This window comes from Leptodactylus fuscus, chromosome 2 (assembly GCF_031893055.1).
Source record: "Leptodactylus fuscus isolate aLepFus1 chromosome 2, aLepFus1.hap2, whole genome shotgun sequence".
Lineage (NCBI taxonomy): Eukaryota > Metazoa > Chordata > Amphibia > Anura > Leptodactylidae > Leptodactylus > Leptodactylus fuscus.
This window is the reverse complement of record NC_134266.1, coordinates 117,957,786-117,980,589: the sequence shown is the minus strand read 5'-3', so window position 1 is coordinate 117,980,589 and position 22,804 is coordinate 117,957,786. Positions and strand designations below refer to the sequence as shown.

At 44.4% G+C, this 22,804-nt stretch overlaps 1 protein-coding gene across 1 annotated transcript in view; it reads left to right on the top strand.

Moving 5' to 3' along the window:
* The first annotated feature begins 3,337 nt into the window (after nucleotides 1-3,337).
* The window catches only part of LAPTM5 (lysosomal protein transmembrane 5), a 61,594-nt gene continuing 42,127 nt past the window's right edge, over nucleotides 3,338-22,804 (top strand). Inside the window, exon 1 of the mRNA XM_075264592.1 lies at nucleotides 3,338-3,446. Coding sequence (XP_075120693.1) covers nucleotides 3,360-3,446 — 87 coding nt within the window. The 5' untranslated portion in view covers nucleotides 3,338-3,359. The remainder of the gene's footprint in view (nucleotides 3,447-22,804) is intronic.

Below are 22,804 nucleotides of genomic sequence, written 5' to 3'. Positions count from 1 at the left end.
CCACTATTCGACTAAAGGAGAGTCATCAAGCCCACAAGTAGCAGGAGGAGAGTGTTTAGGAGGAGCGCTGTGCAGTTAAAGCGCACGGACCCCATTATAGTCTATGGGGTCCGTGAGCTTTAACTGCACAGCGCTTGCAGTTGCGCTAATAAAAAATAAGGTTCGTCGTAACCGCAAGCTGCCAGCTTTCCCGACTAGCAAAGACGAGCCTGCGGCAAATCAACGCTGGTTCTGCAGCAGGCTCATCCTTGCTAGTCGGGAGAGCTGGCAGCTTACTGTTACGAGGGAGATGACTTTTTTTGTCATAGGAATGCATTGACCAGCGTTGATTGGCCAGTGTACAGCATTCGGCCAATCAACGCTGGTTCTGCCGGAGGTTCATCTGTGAGGAGGCGGAGTCTAAGATCGGACCACAATGGAGACTCCTGTGGAGACTCCTCACATACGAGCCTCCGGCAGAACCAGTGTTGATTGGCTGAATGCTGTACACTGGCCAATCAACGCTGGTCAATGCATTCCTATGAGAAAAAGTCAGCTCCTTTGTAACAGCAAGCTGCCTGCTCTCCTGACTAGCAAGGACGAGCCTGCTGCAGAACTAGCGTTGATTTGCCGAATGCTATGCACTGTATACTGTATAGCATTCGACCAATCAACGCTGGTTCTGAATCAAATATTTACTGCGAATAGCTAGTAGTATTCCATTGAGTACGAATATTTCGAATACCGTAGTATTCGCTCAAATACCTACTCGATCGAATACTACTCACTCATCTCTAGTGTTTATTACAGTATGGACAAACCCTCAGGACACCTACCAGGACAAGAGGAGTAAAGAAAAGGGAACGCAAGAAGGCTCAGCATCCATAAACCTACTCTGCATATCCCAATGGGAAAAGAGTGGTTTCCCTAAATGTAATTTTATATGAGCCACTGCTTCTATAATATGATCACATTAGAACAATGAGATGAGTTAGTGGGTTTTTATTCCCTTCGATTTAGTAGGGTAACAGTAGTCACCTCCAGCAACTCAGATCCTTTTTCCTTTACTGCCTTATTAAAGGAGTCAGTAAGATAGGGGCAAAGAGCAGAAAAATCTCTGTAATAAAAATTGGTAAGACGCACTGGGAAGCTGTAACAAAATTCAAAATGGGGGAAATTGCAGAAAAATTGTGTTTGTACGAGATTCTTACAGGCTTTGTTTTTACATTGTTCAGTGTGCAGCCAAAGTGACATGCCAGCTGTATTCTCTGTGTCATTATGATAAGCATAAGGCATAATTTTTTGTGGGACCAGATATATTTTTTATTTATATCATTTTTGGGAATGTCTAATGTTTTAATCGCTTTTTTTTCTCAAAGTTTTATGGCAGGCGAAACAGCAATGAAATGGAAGTTTGGTTCTTTTGATTCTTTTCCCTCTATGGCATTCACCGTATGATTAAATAATTTTTATGTTTGTAGACCAGGCATCTTCAGATGTGGCAATATATTTATTTCTTCATACTTTTATTTATTTTTATTTCAAATCTAAGGATAGGGTGCTAGCAGAAAAAGGAACCCATTGAAGTAAATGGGAGGCTTTTTTTCAGCGCTGAATCTGATGCGGATTCCACACCGAATTTAGCACCTCCATGTGAATGCACCCTAAGGAAAACTACATTGGTATTTCACTTCAATTTAGTCATGATTAGCTGACAACCGAAGATAGATAGATAGATAGATAGATAGATAGATAGATAGATAGATAGGAGATAGATAGATAGATAGATAGATAGATAGATAGATAGGAGATAGATAGATAGATAGATAGATAGATAAGAGATAGATAGATAGATAGATAGATAGATAGATAGATGAGATAGATAGATGAGATAGATAGATAGATAGATAGATAGATAGATAGATAGATAGATAGATAGATAGATAGATAGATAGGAGATAGATAGATAGATAGGAGATAGATAGATAGATAGATAGATAGATAGATAGATAGATAGATAGGCAGCCTCATTTTCTCTCATTTTCTGCTGGAGAAGGCAAAACTTCAGTTTGTAATGTCCACATAAGCCCAATCCTTATTTCCCTCAAAGCTGTACGTATCCTTACCTCTTTCCATTCCTTTTCATTTGCAGTACATTTAGGAAAGCGTCAGCTTTTAGTAATATATATATATATATATATATATATATATATATATATATATATATATATATTCTAATTGTTTTTGTTGCTTATCAGAGGAATGAGAGATAGAGGAGCACCACCCTTTTTACTGGCCAAAAATTTAACCTGTTGTGGGCCAAAATTGTGTAATGACGATGTGTATAATGACAAAATGCTTCCCTTATCCTAGAACAGTTGCCAAACAGGTCTTGAACTCTCCAAAGAATAAGCGCGCATTTGCGTGATCCGTTTCTGAAACGTGAATGTTTTGGGAGTAGCGGGAGGGTGTCTGACCTCACATGGACCAACAAACTTACTAGAATTTACACCAGAAAATGTTATAAAATATAGCTCAAATCTGCGCCAGCTCCTGAATTTGAGATTCAGATACATAGAGGGCAACAATCATAACTTTTTTAGAAGCATACGGCTTGGACTAAACATTGATTTTGGCTGCAACTCATGTCACATAACCAAGATCGCTATGTCGCCCCTGTGACTCTTTCACTAATGTTAGGGAATGGATTCACATTATGACCCCGAGAGTGCTGTGACCATCACATTTAACAGCCAGAAAATCTTTCTTTTTTTATCTAAAAGTAGCGGTATTCTCAGTGATCTCTGGTCACATCCAAAATTGCTATGTATGCCTAGCCTTAACTAGGCACCTTTCACTCTGGCACAGGGGTGAACAAGTCTAGTGTAGAAAATTGTTCAACATTTTTGTTCTTACAGATAATAGTGTAAATTTCTCTTTCTACGCGACAGGTTATATGCAAATCACATACTTAACAACTTCTTTAAACTATTTGTCAAATCTGTGGAAACAACATAAAACAAGTTTCTGGTGTTCTGATCATGAAACCTCTTTTTAGAAATTGAATTACAAGTAAAAAGGCCCATAAACATTGAAGTAAATAGAAAGTAGCAGAGAGGGCTCTGATGTGTATGCTATATGCAGGAGACCAGTCACATAAATATCAAGGGAGCTGTATGAGAATAGTGTAGCGTAAGCCACATGTTAATACATATATAAACTGTGCAGTTTTACTAATCATATCTTTACAAGATCAAGCATGTTGACTCATATGTGCAAAGGAGTGTGAGCTCAGGAAGGAAGTTGGGTTGAGTCTTCACATTAACTTCTCTTCTGTCTCAAAAATAGTGACCCAGCAGAAACTGCAGCAAGCAACAAACATGACAGCAGAAGAAGCCAAAGGAATGGCCAAATCTAGAAGGTTAAATGTCCAATCTGTGGCTTATGTTTGGGCCATATATCATATGGTGAGTGATTTTCTACTTTAACCCTTACCGTGCATTTTCTCTACCATCAAAATACAGGGTTGTCACATTTACATCAGGACACCTAAAGACCTTTTGAAAAAGATGCACTGTGCATTTTTTGTATTCTCCTATATAGTATTTCTTTAACTTACCGTATATACTCGAGTATAAGCCCACCCTTATATAAGCTAAGGCCCCTAATTTTACCACAAAAAAATGGGAAAACTTATTGACTCGAGTATAAGCCGAGGGTGGTGAAATGCAGCAGCTACTGGAAAATTTCAAAAATTAAAATGGTTGGAGTTTTTGGGTGCAGTAGTTGCTGGGTGCTGGGTGCCCCTTCCCTGAGCTTAAGGACTGGGTTTTTTTTCTTCCCCCCCCCCCCCACTTGGAATTCAGCCTGGCTTAATATAGGGTATCTGCAGTGCTCCTACACCCTATATTCAGTAGACCGAGCACTGTCAGACACAAGGATACCTAATGTGTATGTGTTTCACAGTCATTTTCACTTATATACTGTATGTATTCTAGGGAAAGGAGTGATTTAGAACTTTTATCTATTTTTTATTTCTAAAGCTTTTTTTTCCCCACTATCTTATCGGAAACTATACATTGATACTGCAGCTGCTCATAGACCCCCCCCCCCCCCCCTTAAAAAATAATAATATATAGAGATGAGCGAACAGTGTTCTATCGAACTCATGTTCGATCGGATATTAGGCTGTTCGGCATGTTCGAATCGAATCGAACACCGCGTGGTAAAGTGCGCCATTACTCGATTCCCCTCCCACCTTCCCTGGCGCCTTTTTTGCTCCAATAACAGCGCAGGGTAGGTGGGACAGGAACTACGACACCGGTGACGTTGAAAAAAGTAGGCAAAACCCATTGGCTGCCGAATACATGTGACCTCTAATTTAAAAGAACAGCGCCGCCCAGGTTCGCGTCATTCTGAGCTTGCAATTCACCGAGGATGGAGGTTTCCGTCCAGCTAGCTAGGGCTTAGATTCTGGGTAGGCAGGGACAGGCTAGGATAGGAAGGAGAAGACAACCAACAGCTCTTGTAAGAGCTAAATTCCAGGGAGAAGCTTGTCAGTGTAACGTGGCACTGACGGGCTCAATCGCCGCAACCCAGCTTTCCCAGGATCCTGAATGGAATACACTGTCAGTGTATTCCCGTATACCCGATATATACCCCGATACCCGTTCCAACGGTGTGCCCCCCCACCTTCACCCCAGAAATACCCTGCAAGTCCCCTAGCAATAGAATTGGGGCTATATACACCCACAATTTTTACTACTGGTATACAGTGCCATTGTCTGACTGGGAATTCAAAGAATATATTGGGAATACAAATACCCTCATTTCTTGCTACTGCCATATAGTGCCAGTGTCTGACTGGGAATTCAAAGAATATATTGGGGTTACGTGCACCCACAATTTTTACTACTGGTATACAGTGCCATTGTCTGACTGGGAATTCAAAGAATATATTGGGAATACAAATACCCTCATTTCTTGCTACTGCCATATAGTGCCAGTTTCTGACTGGTAATTCAAAGAATATATTGGGGTTACGTGCACCCACAATTTTTACTACTGGTATACAGTGCCATTGTCTGACTGGGAATTCAAAGAATATATTGGGAATACAAATACCCTCATTTCTTGCTACTGCCATATAGTGCCAGTGTCTGACTGGGAATTCAAAGAATATATTGGGGTTACGTGCACCCACAATTTTTACTACTGGTATACAGTGCCATTGTCTGACTGGGAATTCAAAGAATATATTGGGAATACAAATACCCTCATTTCTTGCTACTGCCATATAGTGCCAGTGTCTGACTGGGAATTCAAAGAATATATTGGGGTTACGTGCACCCACAATTTTTACTACTGGTATACAGTGCCATTGTCTGACTGGGAATTCAAAGAATATATTGGGGTTATAAATACCCTCATTTCTTGCTACTGCCATATAGTGCCAGTTTCTGACTGGTAATTCAAAGAATATATTGGGGTTACGTGCACCCACAATTTTTACTACTGGTATACAGTGCCATTGTCTGACTGGGAATTCAAAGAGTATATTGGGAATACAAATACCCTCATTTCTTGCTACTGCCATATAGTGCCAGTTTCTGACTGGTAATTCAAAGAATATATTGGGGTTACGTGCACCCACAATTTTTACTACTGGTATACAGTGCCATTGTCTGACTGGGAATTCAAAGAATATATTGGGGTTATAAATACCCTCATTTCTTGCTACTGCCATATAGTGCCAGTTTCTGACTGGTAATTCAAAGAATATATTGGGGTTACGTGCACCCACAATTTTTACTACTGGTATACAGTGCCATTGTTTGACTGGGAATTCAAAGAGTATATTGGGAATACAAATACCCTCATTTCTTGCTACTGCCATATAGTGCCAGTTTCTGACTGGTAATTCAAAGAATATATTGGGGTTACGTGCACCCACAATTTTTACTACTGGTATACAGTGCCATTGTCTGACTGGGAATTCAAAGAGTATATTGGGAATACAAATACCCTCATTTCTTGCTACTGCCATATAGTGCCAGTTTCTGACTGGTAATTCAAAGAATATATTGGGGTTACGTGCACCCACAATTTTTACTACTGGTATACAGTGCCATTGTCTGACTGGGAATTCAAAGAATATATTGGGGTTATAAATACCCTCATTTCTTGCTACTGCCATATAGTGCCAGTTTCTGACTGGTAATTCAAAGAATATATTGGGGTTACGTGCACCCACAATTTTTACTACTGGTATACAGTGCCATTGTCTGACTGGGAATTCAAAGAGTATATTGGGAATACAAATACCCTCATTTCTTGCTACTGCCATATAGTGCCAGTTTCTGACTGGGAATTCAAAGAATATATTGGGGTTACGTGCACCCACAATTTTTACTACTGGTATACAGTGCCATTGTCTGACTGGGAATTCAAAGAATATATTGGGGTTATAAATACCCTCATTTCTTGCTACTGCCATATAGTGCCAGTTTCTGACTGGTAATTCAAAGAATATATTGGGGTTACGTGCACCCACAATTTTTACTACTGGTATACAGTGCCATTGTCTGACTGGGAATTCAAAGAGTATATTGGGAATACAAATACCCTCATTTCTTGCTACTGCCATATAGTGCCAGTTTCTGACTGGGAATTCAAAGAATATATTGGGGTTACGTGCACCCACAATTTTTACTACTGGTATACAGTGCCATTGTCTGACTGGGAATTCAAAGAATATATTGGGGTTATAAATACCCTCATTTCTTGCTACTGCCATATAGTGCCAGTTTCTGACTGGTAATTCAAAGAATATATTGGGGTTACGTGCACCCACAATTTTTACTACTGGTATACAGTGCCATTGTCTGACTGGGAATTCAAAGAGTATATTGGGAATACAAATACCCTCATTTCTTGCTACTGCCATATAGTGCCAGTTTCTGACTGGGAATTCAAAGAATATATTGGGGTTACGTGCACCCACAATTTTTACTACTGGTATACAGTGCCATTGTCTGACTGGGAATTCAAAGAATATATTGGGGTTATAAATACCCTCATTTCTTGCTACTGCCATATAGTGCCAGTTTCTGACTGGTAATTCAAAGAATATATTGGGGTTACGTGCACCCACAATTTTTACTACTGGTATACAGTGCCATTGTCTGACTGGGAATTCAAAGAGTATATTGGGAATACAAATACCCTCATTTCTTGCTACTGCCATATAGTGCCAGTTTCTGACTGGGAATTCAAAGAATATATTGGGGTTACGTGCACCCACAATTTTTTACTACTGGTATACAGTGCCATTGTCTGACTGGGAATTCAAAGAATATATTGGGGTTATAAATACCCTCATTTCTTGCTACTGCCATATAGTGCCAGTTTCTGACTGGGAATTCAAAGAATATATTGGGGTTACGTGCACCCACAATTTTTACTACTGGTATACAGTGCCATTGTCTGACTGGGAATTCAAAGAATATATTGGGGTTATAAATACCCTCATTTCTTGCTACTGCCATATAGTGCCAGTTTCTGACTGGTAATTCAAAGAATATATTGGGGTTACGTGCACCCACAATTTTTACTACTGGTATACAGTGCCATTGTCTGACTGGGAATTCAAAGAGTATATTGGGAATACAAATACCCTCATTTCTTGCTACTGCCATATAGTGCCAGTTTCTGACTGGGAATTCAAAGAATATATTGGGGTTACGTGCACCCACAATTTTTACTACTGGTATACAGTGCCATTGTCTGACTGGGAATTTAAAGAGTATATTGGGAATACAAATACCCTCATTTCTTGCTACTGCCATATAGTGCCAGTGTCTGACTGGGAATTCAAAGAATATATTGGGGTTACGTGCACCCACAATTTTTACTACTGGTATACAGTGCCAATTTCTAACTAGGAATTCAAAATGCGCAAGGCTCCCGGAAAGGGACGTGGACGAGGCCGTGGGCGAGGTCGGGGGAATGGTTCTGGGGAGCAAGGTAGCAGTGAAGCCACAGGGCGTCCCGTGCCTACTCCTGTGGGGCAGCAAGCATTGCGCCACTCCACAGTGCCAGGGTTGCTTGCCACATTAACTAAACTGCAGGGTACAAACCTTAGTAGGCCCGAGAACCAGGAACAGGTCTTGCAATGGCTGTCAGAGAACGCTTACAGCACATTGTCCAGCAGCCAGTCAGACTCTGCCTCCTCTCCTCCTATTACCCAACAGTCTTGTCTTCCTTCCTCCCAAAATTCCGAAGCTTTACAGAACAATAACCCAAACTGTCCCTGCTCCCCAGAGCTGTTCTCCGCTCCTTTCATTGTCCCTCAACCTGCCTCTCCACGTCACGATTCCACGAACCTAACAGAGGAGCATCTGTGTCCAGATGCTCAAACACTAGAGTCTCCTCCATCTCCGTTCGATTTGGTGGTGGATGACCAGCAACCCACCCTCATCGACGATGATGTGACGCAGTTGCCGTCAGGGCATCCAGTTGACCGGCGCATTGTGCGGGAGGAGGAGATGAGACAGGAGTTGGAAGAGGAAGTGGTGGATGATGAGGACACTGACCCGACCTGGACAGGGGGGATGTCAAGCGGGGAAAGTAGTGTGGATGTTGAGGCAGGTGCAGCACCAAAAAGGGTAGCTAGAGGCAGAGGCAGAGGTCAGCAGCTTAGGCGAAGCCAGGCCACACCCGGAATCTCCCAAGATGTTCCAGTTCGTACCCAGCCCCGAAAAACTCCCACCTCGAGGGCACGTTTCTCGAAGGTGTGGAGTTTTTTCAAGGAATGCGCCGAGGACAGATATAGTGTTGTCTGCACAATTTGCCTCTCGAAATTGATTAGGGGCTCTGAGAAGAGCAACCTGTCCACCACTTCAATGCGCCGTCATTTGGAATCCAAGCACTGGAATCAGTGGCAGGCAGCAACGGCAGGACAAAGGCCGCCTGCCGTTCACGCCACTGCCACTGCCTCTGCCACTGCCTCTGCCTCTGCCACTGCCACTGCTGACTGTGCTGGCGATGCACTCCAGAGGACGAGCCAGGACACCACTTCATCTGCCTCCGCCACTTTGTTGACTTCTACCTCATCCTCCCCTGGTCCTGTCTTATCTCCTTCTCCTGCACCATCAAAGGCACCATCAGGCGTTTCTTTACAACAACCCACCATCTCTCAGACATTGGAGCGGCGGCAGAAATACACTGCTAACCACCCACACGCGCAAGCCTTGAACGCCAACATCGCTAAACTGCTGGCCCAGGAGATGTTGGCGTTCCGGCTTGTTGAAACTCCCGCCTTCCTGGACCTGATGGCAACTGCGGCACCTCGCTATGCCGTCCCTAGCCGTCACTACTTCTCCCGGTGTGCCGTCCCCGCCTTGCACCAGCACGTGTCACTCAACATCAGGCGGGCCCTTAGTTCCGCGCTTTGCACAAAGGTCCACTTGACCACCGACGCGTGGACAAGTGCATGCGGACAGGGACGCTACATTTCACTGACGGCACACTGGGTGAATGTAGTTGAGGCTGGGACTGCTTCCCAAACTGGCCCGGTGTACCTCGTCTCCCCGCCTAACATTCCTGGCAGGGACACGAGAAGAACACCCCCCTCCTCCTCCTCCTCTACCGCCTCCTCCTCCGCCACCGCCTCCTCCTCCGCCACCGCCTCCTCCTCCGCTGTTAGATTGACCCCAGCTACGAGTTGGAAACGTTGCAGCACTGGCGTTGGTAGACGTCAGCAGGCTGTGCTGAAGCTGATCAGCTTGGGGGACAGACAGCACACTGCCTCCGAGGTGAGGGATGCCCTCCTCGATGAGACGGCAATATGGTTTGAGCCGCTGCACCTGGGCCCAGGCATGGTCGTTTGTGATAACGGCCGGAACCTGGTAGCAGCTCTGGAGCTTGCCGGACTCCAACATGTTCCATGCCTGGCCCACGTCTTCAACCTAGTGGTGCAACGTTTCCTAAAGAGCTACCCCAATGTTCCAGAGCTACTGGTGAAAGTGCGGCGCATGTGCGCCCACTTTCGCAAGTCGACAGTAGCCGCTGCTAGCTTAAAATCTCTCCAGCAACGCCTGCATGTGCCACAACACCGGCTTTTGTGCGACGTCCCCACACGCTGGAACTCAACGTTTCAGATGTTGAATAGAGTGGTTGAGCAGCAGAGACCTTTGATGGAATACCAGCTACAAAACCCTAGGGTGCCACAAAGTCAGCTGCCTCAGTTTCACATCCATGAGTGGCCATGGATGAGAGACCTTTGTGACATCCTACGGGTCTTTGAGGAGTCCACAAGGAGGGTGAGCTCTGAGGATGCGATGGTGAGCCTTACAATCCCGCTCTTGTGTGTTCTGAGAGAATCCCTGATTGACATCAGGGATAACTCAGATCACACAGAGGAGTTAGGGATAGCATCCGATCCGTCACAGCTGGAGAGTAGGTCCACACATCTGTCCGCTTCACTGCGTTTAATGGAGGAGGAGGAGGAGGAGGAGGAGGAGGAGGAAGAAGAGTTGTCCGATGATGTGATGGTGATACAGGAGGCTTCCGGGCAACTTCGAATCGTCCCATTGTTGCAGCGCGGATGGGTAGACATGGAGGATGAGGAGGAAATGGAGATTGAACTTTCCGGTGGGGCCAGAGGAGTCATGCCAACTAACACTGTGGCAGACATGGCTGAGTTCATGTTGGGGTGCTTTACAACCGACAAGCGTATTGTCAAAATCATGGAGGACAACCAGTACTGGATCTTTGCTATCCTTGACCCCCGGTATAAAAACAACATCTCGTCTTTTATTCCGGTAGAGGGGAGGGCCAATCGCATCAATGCTTGCCACAGGCAATTGGTGCAGAATATGATGGAGATGTTTCCAGCATGTGACGTTGGCGGCAGGGAGGGCAGTTCCTCCAGTAGGCAACCAAGTTCTCACCGGTCCACACAAACGAGGGGCACACTGTCTAAGGTCTGGGACACCTTGATGGCACCCCCTCGCCAAAGTGCCGCCACGGAGGGTCCTAGTGTCACCAGGCGTGAGAAGTATAGGCGCATGTTGCGGGAATACCTTTCCGACCACAGCCCTGTCCTCTCCGACCCCTCTGCGCCCTACACGTATTGGGTGTCGAAGTTGGACCTGTGGCTTGAACTTGCCCTATATGCCTTGGAGGTGCTGTCCTGTCCTGCCGCCAGCGTCCTATCTGAGAGGGTGTTCAGTGCAGCCGGTGGCATCATCACTGACAAGCGCACCCGTCTGTCAGCTGAGAGTGCCGACCGGCTCACTTTGATAAAAATGAACCACCACTGGATAGAGCCTTCATTTTTGTGCCCACCTGTGTAAAGCACCCCAACATGAAACTCCATGTCTGTACTCAACCTCTCCAATTCCTCCGCATCCTCATACTCATCCACCATAAGCGTTGCACAATTCTGCTAATACTAGGCTCCCTCCAACATGATTTCCCCCAACTCTGCTGGTTAGAGGCTCCCTCCACCCTGATTTCCACCAACTCTGCTGGTTAGAGGCTCCCTCCACCCTGCTTTCCCACAACTCTGCTGGTTAGAGGCTCCTTCCACCATGAATTTGCCAAAACTGGGCTGTTTAGAGGCTCCCTCCACCATGAATTGGTCCAAACTGGGCTGGTTAGAGGCTCCCTCCACCATTAATTGGTCCAAACTGGGCTGGTTAGAGGCTCCCTCCACCATGAATTTGCCCAAACTGGGCTGTTTAGAGGCTCCCTCCACCATGAATTGGTCCAAACTGGGGTTTTTAGAGGCTCCCTCCACCATGAATTGGTCCAAACTTGGCTGTTTAGAGGCTCCCTCCACCATGAATTGGTCCAAACTGGGGTGGTTAGAGGCTCCCTCCACCATTAATTGGTCCAAACTGGGCTGGTTAGAGGCTCCCTCCACCATTAATTGGTCCAAACTGGGCTGGTTAGAGGCTCCCTCCACCATGAATTGGTCCAAACTGGGTTTTTTAGAGGCTCCCTCCACCATGAATTTGCCCAAACTGGGCTGTTTAGAGGCTCCCTCCACCATGAATTGGTCCAAACTGGGCTGGTTAGAGGCTCCCTCCACCATGAATTTCCCAAAACTTGGCTGTTTAGAGGCTCCCTCCACCATTAATTGGTCCAAACTGGGCTGGTTAGAGGCTCCCTCCACCATGAATTGGTCCAAACTGGGGTTTTTAGAGGCTCCCTCCACCATGAATTGGTCCAAACTTGGCTGTTTAGAGGCTCCCTCCACCATGAATTGGTCCAAACTGGGGTGGTTAGAGGCTCCCTCCACCATTAATTGGTCCAAACTGGGCTGGTTAGAGGCTCCCTCCACCATTAATTGGTCCAAACTGGGCTGGTTAGAGGCTCCCTCCACCATGAATTTGCCCAAACTTGGCTGTTTAGAGGCTCCCTCCACCATGAATTTGCCCAAACTGGGCTGGTTAGAGGCTCCCTCCACCATGAATTGGTCCAAACGGGTTTTTAGAGGCTCCCTTCACCATGAATTGGTCCAAACTTGGCTGTTTAGAGGCTCCCTCCACCATGAATTGGTCCAAACTGGGGTGGTTAGAGGCTCCCTCCACCATTAATTGGTCCAAACTGGGCTGGTTAGAGGCTCCCTCCACCATTAATTGGTCCAAACTGGGCTGGTTAGAGGCTCCCTCCACCATGAATTGGTCCAAACTGGGGTTTTTAGAGGCTCCCTCCACCATGAATTGGTCCAAACTTGGCTGTTTAGAGGCTCCCTCCACCATTAATTGGTCCAAACTGGGCTGGTTAGAGGCTCCCTCCACCATGAATTGGTCCAAACTGGGTTTTTTAGAGGCTCCCTCCACCATGAATTTGCCCAAACTGGGCTGTTTAGAGGCTCCCTCCACCATGAATTGGTCCAAACTGGGTTTTTTAGAGGCTCCCTCCACCATGAATTGGTCCAAACTGGGCTGGTTAGAGGCTCCCTCCACCATGAATTGGTCCAAACTGGGGTGGTTAGAGGCTCCCTCCACCATTAATTGGTCCAAACTGGGCTGGTTAGAGGCTCCCTCCACCATGAATTGGTCCAAACTGGGCTGGTTAGAGGCTCCCTCCACCATTAATTGGTCCAAACTGGGCTGGTTAGAGGCTCCCTCCACCATGAATTTGCCCAAACTGGGCTGTTTAGAGGCTCCCTCCACCATGAATTTGCCCAAACTGGGCTGGTTAGAGGCTCCCTCCACCATGAATTGGTCCAAACTGGGGTTTTTAGAGGCTCCCTCCACCATGATTTGGTCCAAACTTGGCTGTTTAGAGGCTCCCTCCACCATTAATTGGTCCAAACTGGGCTGGTTAGAGGCTCCCTCCACCATGAATTGGTCCAAACTGGGTTTTTTAGAGGCTCCATCCACCATGAATTTGCCCAAACTGGGCTGTTTAGAGGCTCCCTCCACCATGAATTGGTCCAAACTGGGGTGGTTAGAGGCTCCCTCCACCATTAATTGGTCCAAACTGGGCTGGTTAGAGGCTCCCTCCACCATTAATTGGTCCAAACTGGGCTGGTTAGAGGCTCCCTCCACCATGAATTGGTCCAAACTGGGGTTTTTAGAGGCTCCCTCCACCATGAATTGGTCCAAACTTGGCTGTTTAGAGGCTCCCTCCACCATTAATTGGTCCAAACTGGGCTGGTTAGAGGCTCCCTCCACCATGAATTGGTCCAAACTGGGTTTTTTAGAGGCTCCCTCCACCATGAATTTGCCCAAACTGGGCTGTTTAGAGGCTCCCTCCACCATGAATTGGTCCAAACTGGGGTGGTTAGAGGCTCCCTCCACCATTAATTGGTCCAAACTGGGCTGGTTAGAGGCTCCCTCCACCATTAATTGGTCCAAACTGGGCTGGTTAGAGGCTCCCTCCACCATGAATTGGTCCAAACTGGGGTTTTTAGAGGCTCCCTCCACCATGAATTGGTCCAAACTTGGCTGTTTAGAGGCTCCCTCCACCATTAATTGGTCCAAACTGGGCTGGTTAGAGGCTCCCTCCACCATGAATTGGTCCAAACTGGGTTTTTTAGAGGCTCCCTCCACCATGAATTTGCCCAAACTGGGCTGTTTAGAGGCTCCCTCCACCATGAATTGGTCCAAACTGGGTTTTTTAGAGGCTCCCTCCACCATGAATTGGTCCAAACTGGGCTGGTTAGAGGCTCCCTCCACCATGAATTGGTCCAAACTGGGGTGGTTAGAGGCTCCCTCCACCATTAATTGGTCCAAACTGGGCTGGTTAGAGGCTCCCTCCACCATGAATTGGTCCAAACTGGGCTGGTTAGAGGCTCCCTCCACCATTAATTGGTCCAAACTGGGCTGGTTAGAGGCTCCCTCCACCATGAATTTGCCCAAACTGGGCTGTTTAGAGGCTCCCTCCACCATGAATTTGCCCAAACTGGGCTGGTTAGAGGCTCCCTCCACCATGAATTGGTCCAAACTTGGCTGTTTAGAGGCTCCCTCCACCATTAATTGGTCCAAACTGGGCTGGTTAGAGGCTCCCTCCACCATGAATTGGTCCAAACTGGGTTTTTTAGAGGCTCCCTCCACCATGAATTTGCCCAAACTGGGCTGTTTAGAGGCTCCCTCCACCATGAATTGGTCCAAACTGGGGTGGTTAGAGGCTCCCTCCACCATTAATTGGTCCAAACTGGGCTGGTTAGAGGCTCCCTCCACCATTAATTGGTCCAAACTGGGCTGGTTAGAGGCTCCCTCCACCATGAATTTGCCCAAACTGGGCTGGTTAGAGGCTCCCTCCACCATGAATTGGTCCAAACTGGGTTTTTTAGAGGCTCCCTCCACCATGAATTTGCCCAAACTGGGCTGGTTAGAGGCTCCCTCCACCATGAATTGGTCCAAACTGGGGTTTTTAGAGGCTCCCTCCACCATGAATTTGCCCAAACTGGGCTGTTTAGAGGCTCCCTCCACCATGAATTGGTCCAAACTGGGGTGGTTAGAGGCTCCCTCCACCATTAATTGGTCCAAACTGGGCTGGTTAGAGGCTCCCTCCACCATTAATTGGTCCAAACTGGGCTGGTTAGAGGCTCCCTCCACCATGAATTTGCCCAAACTGGGCTGGTTAGAGGCTCCCTCCACCATGAATTGGTCCAAACTGGGTTTTTTAGAGGCTCCCTCCACCATGAATTTGCCCAAACTGGGCTGGTTAGAGGCTCCCTCCACCATGAATTGGTCCAAACTGGGGTTTTTAGAGGCTCCCTCCACCATGAATTTGCCCAAACTCTGCTGGTTAGAGGCTCAATCCACCCTGATTTTCAAAACAAATGTTGGTGCCAACCTCAACTTACTACAAGGGCCAAATTCACTGCTGGTGACAAGCTCTCCTCACTGCAAGTGCCAAATACACATGTTTCAAGGTGTTTTCCTACTGTCAGAGAGGTGGTATTGAGTGTGTAAAGTGTGTAGTTGTTAGGCTGTGATGTTGGGGTAATAGAGGGTCTTTGGTGTGTTAGATGCCCCCAGACATGCTTCCCCTGCTGTCCCAGTGTCATTCCAGAGGTGTTGGCATCATTTCCTGGGGTGTCATAGTGGACTTGGTGACCCTCCAGACACGGATTTGGGTTTCCCCCTTAACGAGTATCTGTTCCCCATAGACTATAATGGGGTTCGAAACCCGTTCGAACACACGAACATTGAGCGGCTGTTCGAATCGAATTTCGAACCTCGAACATTTTAGTGTTCGCTCATCTCTAATAATATATATATATATATATATATATATATATATATTTTTTTTTTTTTTTTTTTTTTTTTTTTTTTTTTTTGTTGACTCGAGCATAAACCGAGGGGGGATTTTTCAGTACAAAAACTGTACAGAAAAATTTGGCTTATACTCGAGTATATACGGTAGTTTAATTCTTCACATGACACATTAAGACTGAGGTCTCACGTAGTGTAGACATTCTTGCGAATCTCATCAACACTTTACAGAAAAATACATAAATTATTTGTACCTATGGAAAAGCTGGTGTGTTGATGTGTTGCCACCATGGTTTTTCCCACAGCGCTTTTTTGCTGCGACCCACTATGTTGGGCCTTAGCCTGATAGACAATAGGTACAGTAATATTAAGAATATTTTAAGATGCCATCTGGAAGAAACTGGCTATAGGCATCTTTTCTGAATGAATACTGTATATGTCTAATATCATCAGAAGTTTCTTGATATTCGGTGGGTTACTCAGTACAACGGGATTTATTATGAGATATATCCATTGTACTTGTCTAATTAATTTAGCCACATTTATTGAAGAAGAAAATATCTGATGAAAAGTCTGAGATATAAGGACACTGGGGAAATGAGTGGAGATCACTGCTAGAAGTATTTTTATGCATACAAAAGTGAAAGGAAACTATACTGAGATATCATCTTTCTAGAAACAGAAGTGCTTGGAAATTTTTCTGTAGATGAGCAATTTATGTCAAAAAGCTTAAATGTGCCAAATCTGCAGTAGATAAACTTCTTTATACTGAGACTAAAATTCTTCAGACAAAATGGAGAAATACACAAGAAGAACCTATCCCATTCATATATAAGAATGTGCCTTGAAATTCTATTAGATTATAGGAAGCCATGAAAAAATGCTTAACGTCAGGGCCCCCGTGGCGTAAAAGCCACAGTTTGATCACAGCAGAAATGCTGTGGAAAAATACCTAGCATTCTACAGTCACTGCATAGTGGATGAGATTGTAGCAAATCCGATCCACACCACGAGGAAAAATATGCGCAGTGGACACACTGCTATTTCCAAAACCATTGCGGATTTGGAAATCGCAGCATGTCATTTATACCTACGGAAATGCTGGCTTTTTCTCTGTAGGTATAATGGAAGAAGAAAGTCCTTTCGTGAATAGTGCTGCTGGAAAAACCGTAATGGTTGCCGCTGTATTTTTGCCCGCAGTGCTTTTTTGCTGTGGCCTACGTGTGCCATAGTATAATGACTTACTTGTGTGGAACAAATCTCATATTTTGTTGGGATTCCTCAGTTGAACAGTCAAGGCTAATTATTTATGATGCTGCAGCTTATTGCATGGAGTAATGCATTAATATGTTAATATGCATGTTCAATTGAATTAAAGGGATTGTTCTAACTGGACAACCCTTACTCTAAAGGATGCTATCCAGCTGCTTATCGCTGAGGAAGCTATGATAGAATGGTAAATGCAGAATTAAATGGTACCCATCCAAGTGACTACATAATGACTATTGCTGAAACTGAAGCATTTCTTAAAGGGGCTCTATCATTGGGAAAAGTCATTTTTAACTAAACACATCCTATCATAGCCTTTAGAAAGTCTATTCCACACCTACCTTTAGTATGTAAATTGCCTCAGTGGTTTCTGAATAAATCCGTTTTTATTCATATGCTAATGAGCTTCCAGCCAGCAAAGGAAGTTCCCAGCAGCACTGGTATCTCCTATTATCTCCTATGTGTGTGTGCAAACAGAAAGCTGAGTCATCATCAGCAGCAGCCTGTGCATAGGAAACAATAGCAAAGGGGGTGCACAATGCATCGTGCACCAGTCTAATTAGCATATGAATAAAAACGGACTTATTCAAAAATCGCTGAGGCAATTTACATACTAAAGTTAGGTGTGAAATAGCCTTTCTAAGGGCTATGCAAGGATGTGCTTAGTTAAAAATGACTTTTCCCAATGATAGAGCCCCTTTAAATAGGTTGTCTGGCCTATAATTTTATTTATTAATTAGGCTGGGGAAGGTATAAAAAAATAAAATAAAACCATACATACCGGCAGAAGAACATGCTTCACGTGACAACTGAGGCCAATCAGCAGCTTCAAGAAGGGAATGGGTGACATTACTACCTGTGACATTCCCAATTCCTTTCCTGAGGCTGCTGATTGGCCTCAGCAATCACTTAACCACTGAGGCCAATCAGCGGCCTAAAGAAAGGATCGGGTGACGTTACTACCTGTGATGTCCCCGGTTCCCTTCCTGAGACCACTAAGGTCGCTGATTGGCCTCAGAAGTCACGTGACCGCTAAGGATTATTAGCTGCCTCAACAAAAGGTATCCGGAACATCATAGCTGGCAAGAAATTCATCAACAAGGAGGCAGACCGGAATGAACCGCCCTGGGGAGACACTGGAGCATCGGGGACAGTTGAGTATTTTTATTTTTTCACCTCCCCTGGCCTAATTAGAAAATATTATTTAGCATGGACAACCTCTTTAACGCTCCAGTCATTGTCACATATTTAGCTTGGCATCTATTCCCAATATGTAAAAGAACATCTTGAGAAAGAAATGCTCTGTTTTCTACAGATATTTCACCTATATTTCTGATATCCTAACACTGACAGTACAGCTGACTCTATGCAGCCTTCATTTCTGTTTAGAATGTACTGACATAAAAGTGAATTAAATCCAATCAATTTTCCATAACATTTCATCTGCTTTTATTACCCATTTCAACAGCGTATGAAAGCTTTGCTCGTGATTTCTTAATTTACTACATTTGCCATTGCAATTACCAAGGTAAAATTAGATAATAGATATTAACTTGCTTTTAACACTAATAATACTCTTATTCAAGGTTAGTGTCTGAAAAGTCAACAGAATAGAAAACAATTCTCGAGAATTCTGAAGAGCAATACCTAACACATTCATTTATGGGTTTTTTTTTAATAAAACAGAGAAATGAGGGTGAATTGAATTTTTTATTTTTGTAACACTTTTTTACTGCAATATATATTGTCAGATTAAACAGACCCTGCGTATTTGCTAGGAATCGACTACCCAATTACAAAGACAATTCTCTGTATAAGACATAACCTTTATTTCATTATATGAAATATAACTATTAATGTTTACACCTGCACAGATAGAATATGATAGAAAGATAGAAAGATAGCATTTTCGATTCACAATGATGCTGGCTTAAGCCAGATAAACATGGCATCTGTTGTTCATGGCCATCTTGCACCCGAGAGTGTATGGAGGAATCAGTAAAATCAGATGATAATAGATCTTGACCTATATTTTGACGATCCACGAAAACGGTCATGAGAATAGAATCCACTGAAATTACTGCCGGCGTGTGGCATTCATTATAAAATCAGACGTCACACTGTTAGTTTTCACCGTCAAGTGAATGTAGCCTTACAGTGATATTAGATTTCCCTAGACATCCTTGAGGAGTTGTCTTTTCTCTTTTAATAACACCTCCTGGAGCACATGCGGTGTATTACACCACTAGAAATCCAACAGTGCGCTGAATTCAGGCTTTCACGTTCTGTGCCCCCGGTGAAGAGCTATCGGTGCTGGTACCGTAGCTCTTCACTGTTAGAAGGGCGTTTCTGACAGTCAATCAGGAACGTCCTTCCTCACAGAAGCCTCTATTACGCTGTACTGTGAGAGGGGGCGTTCCTTACCGCCCAGCGATGATGCTGAGTGGTGAGGAATGCCCTCCCAGTACTCGTCTATGGACAAGTACTGTCAGGAGGAGAGGGAGACGTTCCTCATCGCTCTCACAGTACAGTGCTATAGACACTACTGTGAGGAAGGGCGTTCCTGACTGAGTGTCAGAAACGCCCTTCTGACAGTGAAGAGCTATGGTACCAGAACCGATAGCTCTTCACCAGCGGCACAGAACTGGAAAGCCAATAATGCGCTGAAGTCAGCGCACTGTTTGCTTTCTAGCAGTATATAAAACCACATGTGCCCCAGGAGGTGAAAGGTCCTCTTTAAGTACTGCCTGTTGACTGGTAGCCTAATATATCACACTCATTGATGATCACTGTTATTCACTTTTTCTATTTTAATGTTGTAACTGATGAACATATTACACTGTATATCAAACTAGATTAATTTAATAACTTTATATTAACTTTTCTAGCCATTTTATTTAATATAACTAGACATTAAACTTTATCTTTTAGAGTTCTCCATTCGCAGCAATTATAGCTCTCACCAGCCTCACCCCAGATGTATGCAAGTGTATGTCTGTTTAATTCCATCAAATCTATTGTCCAATTATATAACCAAGAAGAATATTCAAAACAGTCGCAAATTGGTGTCTTGGGACTTTTTAATGTCACTTGAGACAAAAAAAACTTATGGTAGTGGAGTATGAGAGCGTCAGATTCACTATTATTAATGCTACTTTGTGTCATAAGTGATGACAAAAATCTATATCAAGTACGAGCTAGCATAGAGTTCTGTCGAGGCACATGGCCTGGCGGATATGTCTGATTCAGAACAAGACACAGGCCTCATCATAAATCGGGCAAATTCACTCTGTTGTAAGGGACATCCCGACCACTATACAATACACCAGTCTTGATTAATTTCTCCTCAGTGTTTTGACATTAACGTCAATGGCATTTATGACACTGGAGCAGTACAGACCTGGTGTCTTCAGTACATCACATTTCTGGCCTGCTGCATATTAAAAACGACCAAATACTAATAATAGGGAATTGCACAGAAAAGTAATTTAATTCATTTCACTCTTTGCAAATGTATGACCATATAATTACAGTATACTTCATATTTTTCTCCTTTGATCAAATTTCTCACATTGGTGTCTGAAACTGCAGAATCTAAAGTATTATCTAATTTGCAGGGGGTCGCCATAAGTGGCAGCTTTATACTTACTGTGCATGCGTGGGGCTGTACATTGGGTCTGTGGACTTGACATGGGTTGGGGGAGGTCTAATCTGGTCTGCAATTTTTACAGTCTGAATAATTATAAGGTGTTTGCATATACAATAGTGACTAATTCTGGTTGTGTATACAGGGGGGATAGTATTGGGTCTGTATACAGGGTTGGGGTCTTTATAGTTATGAAGTCTGGTGTGTGTTCTGTATCTATGTGGGGGTCTGCTCAAGGAGGTCATATGTACTTTTGATCATTCAAATACCATGGTTGCAATAGGTTGAAACATAAGGAAAAAATGATGTCCTATGCATGCTGTCTTTTTTCCTTTAGATATTTGGTAGCCATAAGCAGTGTTGGATCCATCACTCAACAGATGCTAGTGAAAGCCTGACAGATCCTAAAAACATTGAATTGCATCCATTCAGGTGCAGGGTGGTGTCCGTTATTTTGATAGTAATAATGGGGCTACATGCTGTACTATTCTCCCTGTCAAATCTAATGAAGCTACCAACAAAGGCTCCAAAAAGAGTCAATAGTATGAATAGAGCTTTATTTTGTTAACCGATCACATCTAGTTAGACCCAGAAGCAGCCACATGACCAACAGAAGAAACCAATGTAGTGAATGTATTACACAGCACTTGAAGATGTATATACAGTGGTGAAACTATGGTGACCACAACCTTAGGGGGCCTGGTGGTTCCCTTGCTCCTTTTTATAAATAGACCATTGCCTATGGACTACTACAGCTGGTAATGGCTGCTATTTATGTAGCAATCCCCAATCCCATAGCTCTATCTGCTTCCCATTTAGCCCCGTGCATCAAACATCCAACATCTTGATGCAATTCAGTGCAGTACACAGCAAGAAGGGAAGTATTTTTTTGGTAAAGCCAATCTGTGACATTATGCTATGCGGAGGGGGCTGCTTTGGGACATTATACTGTATGGAGGCTGCTATAGGACGTTATACTGTGCGAAGGGGCCACTTTTGGACATTATTCCATGTGGAGGCCTGCTTTCAGATGTTATACCAAATAGCGGGGGTATATGGAACAGGGGTTGTCAAGGAATTAGAGAAACCCTGAGGGGTCTGGGCCAGGTGGCAGCTTAAAGTCACTAGAACGTACTGTAAAGAGGACACTTACTGTGTGGAGGACAGTACAGGAGGCAGCAAACTTGATGGTAGCCTATAAAGAGGCAATATATGGCATTATACCATGTGGGTGCTGGTAAAAGGGTATGTTAATACATACGGGGGCCATTAAAATGGCATTATGTTGTATGGGGGCCAGGAAAGGGGACAATATACCATGTGGGGGGACCAGTCTGTGCTAGTTATGCCTAATGTGAATATGTGAATAGGGAAGACAGAAACAGTACAGATTCGATCTTCTCTCACTCGTCTTCAGCTGCGACCCTGAATTTCATTTTCCTGATCACTAGGGATACATTAAGCCTACTTTGGGTTGAATGAAGTTTTCAGCTCCCACTGGCCTAAAGTTTTTAAAAAGATCTGACACATACTGCCTATGCCGTTTATAGTACAGAGATTACTAGACCAAGACCAGAATCAAGTTAACTGCATAGATAACGTACTAGAACTAGACCGACTGAATAGATACTTTACCAGAAACAACCTTACAACACAGCTACAGTAAAAGAACCAAATTTATACAATAAATACTGCAACAGAACCATGCTCAGTACGTAGATATTGTACTAGTACCATGCTTGTTGCATATATACAGCGCAAAGAACCAAACTTACTACATACACATGTTACCAGAACCAAGTAGATACAATAACAGAACCAAATTTACTGGATAAACGGATTAGAGAAGTGGTACTGTACAGCACCGATATAACAATATATAGTATTAGATTAGTGGTACCATATGGGGCCCATATATACAGTATAAGAGTACTGGTACTACACAGTTCCTATAGACCAGGGGTGCTCACACTTTTTCTGCATGTGAGCTACTTTAGAAACTGACCTGACAAAAGATCTACCACCCACTTTTTGTGGGCGGGCCGGGGCGGGCCTGTGGGTGGGGTGGGTGTGTATGTGGGTATGGTCGGGCATGTGGGCGGGGCCTGGCGGAGCGCGAGTGCAGGAGACAGCCGTTCTGTGGCCGCCCAGGGATCCCCGCTGTCTGCTT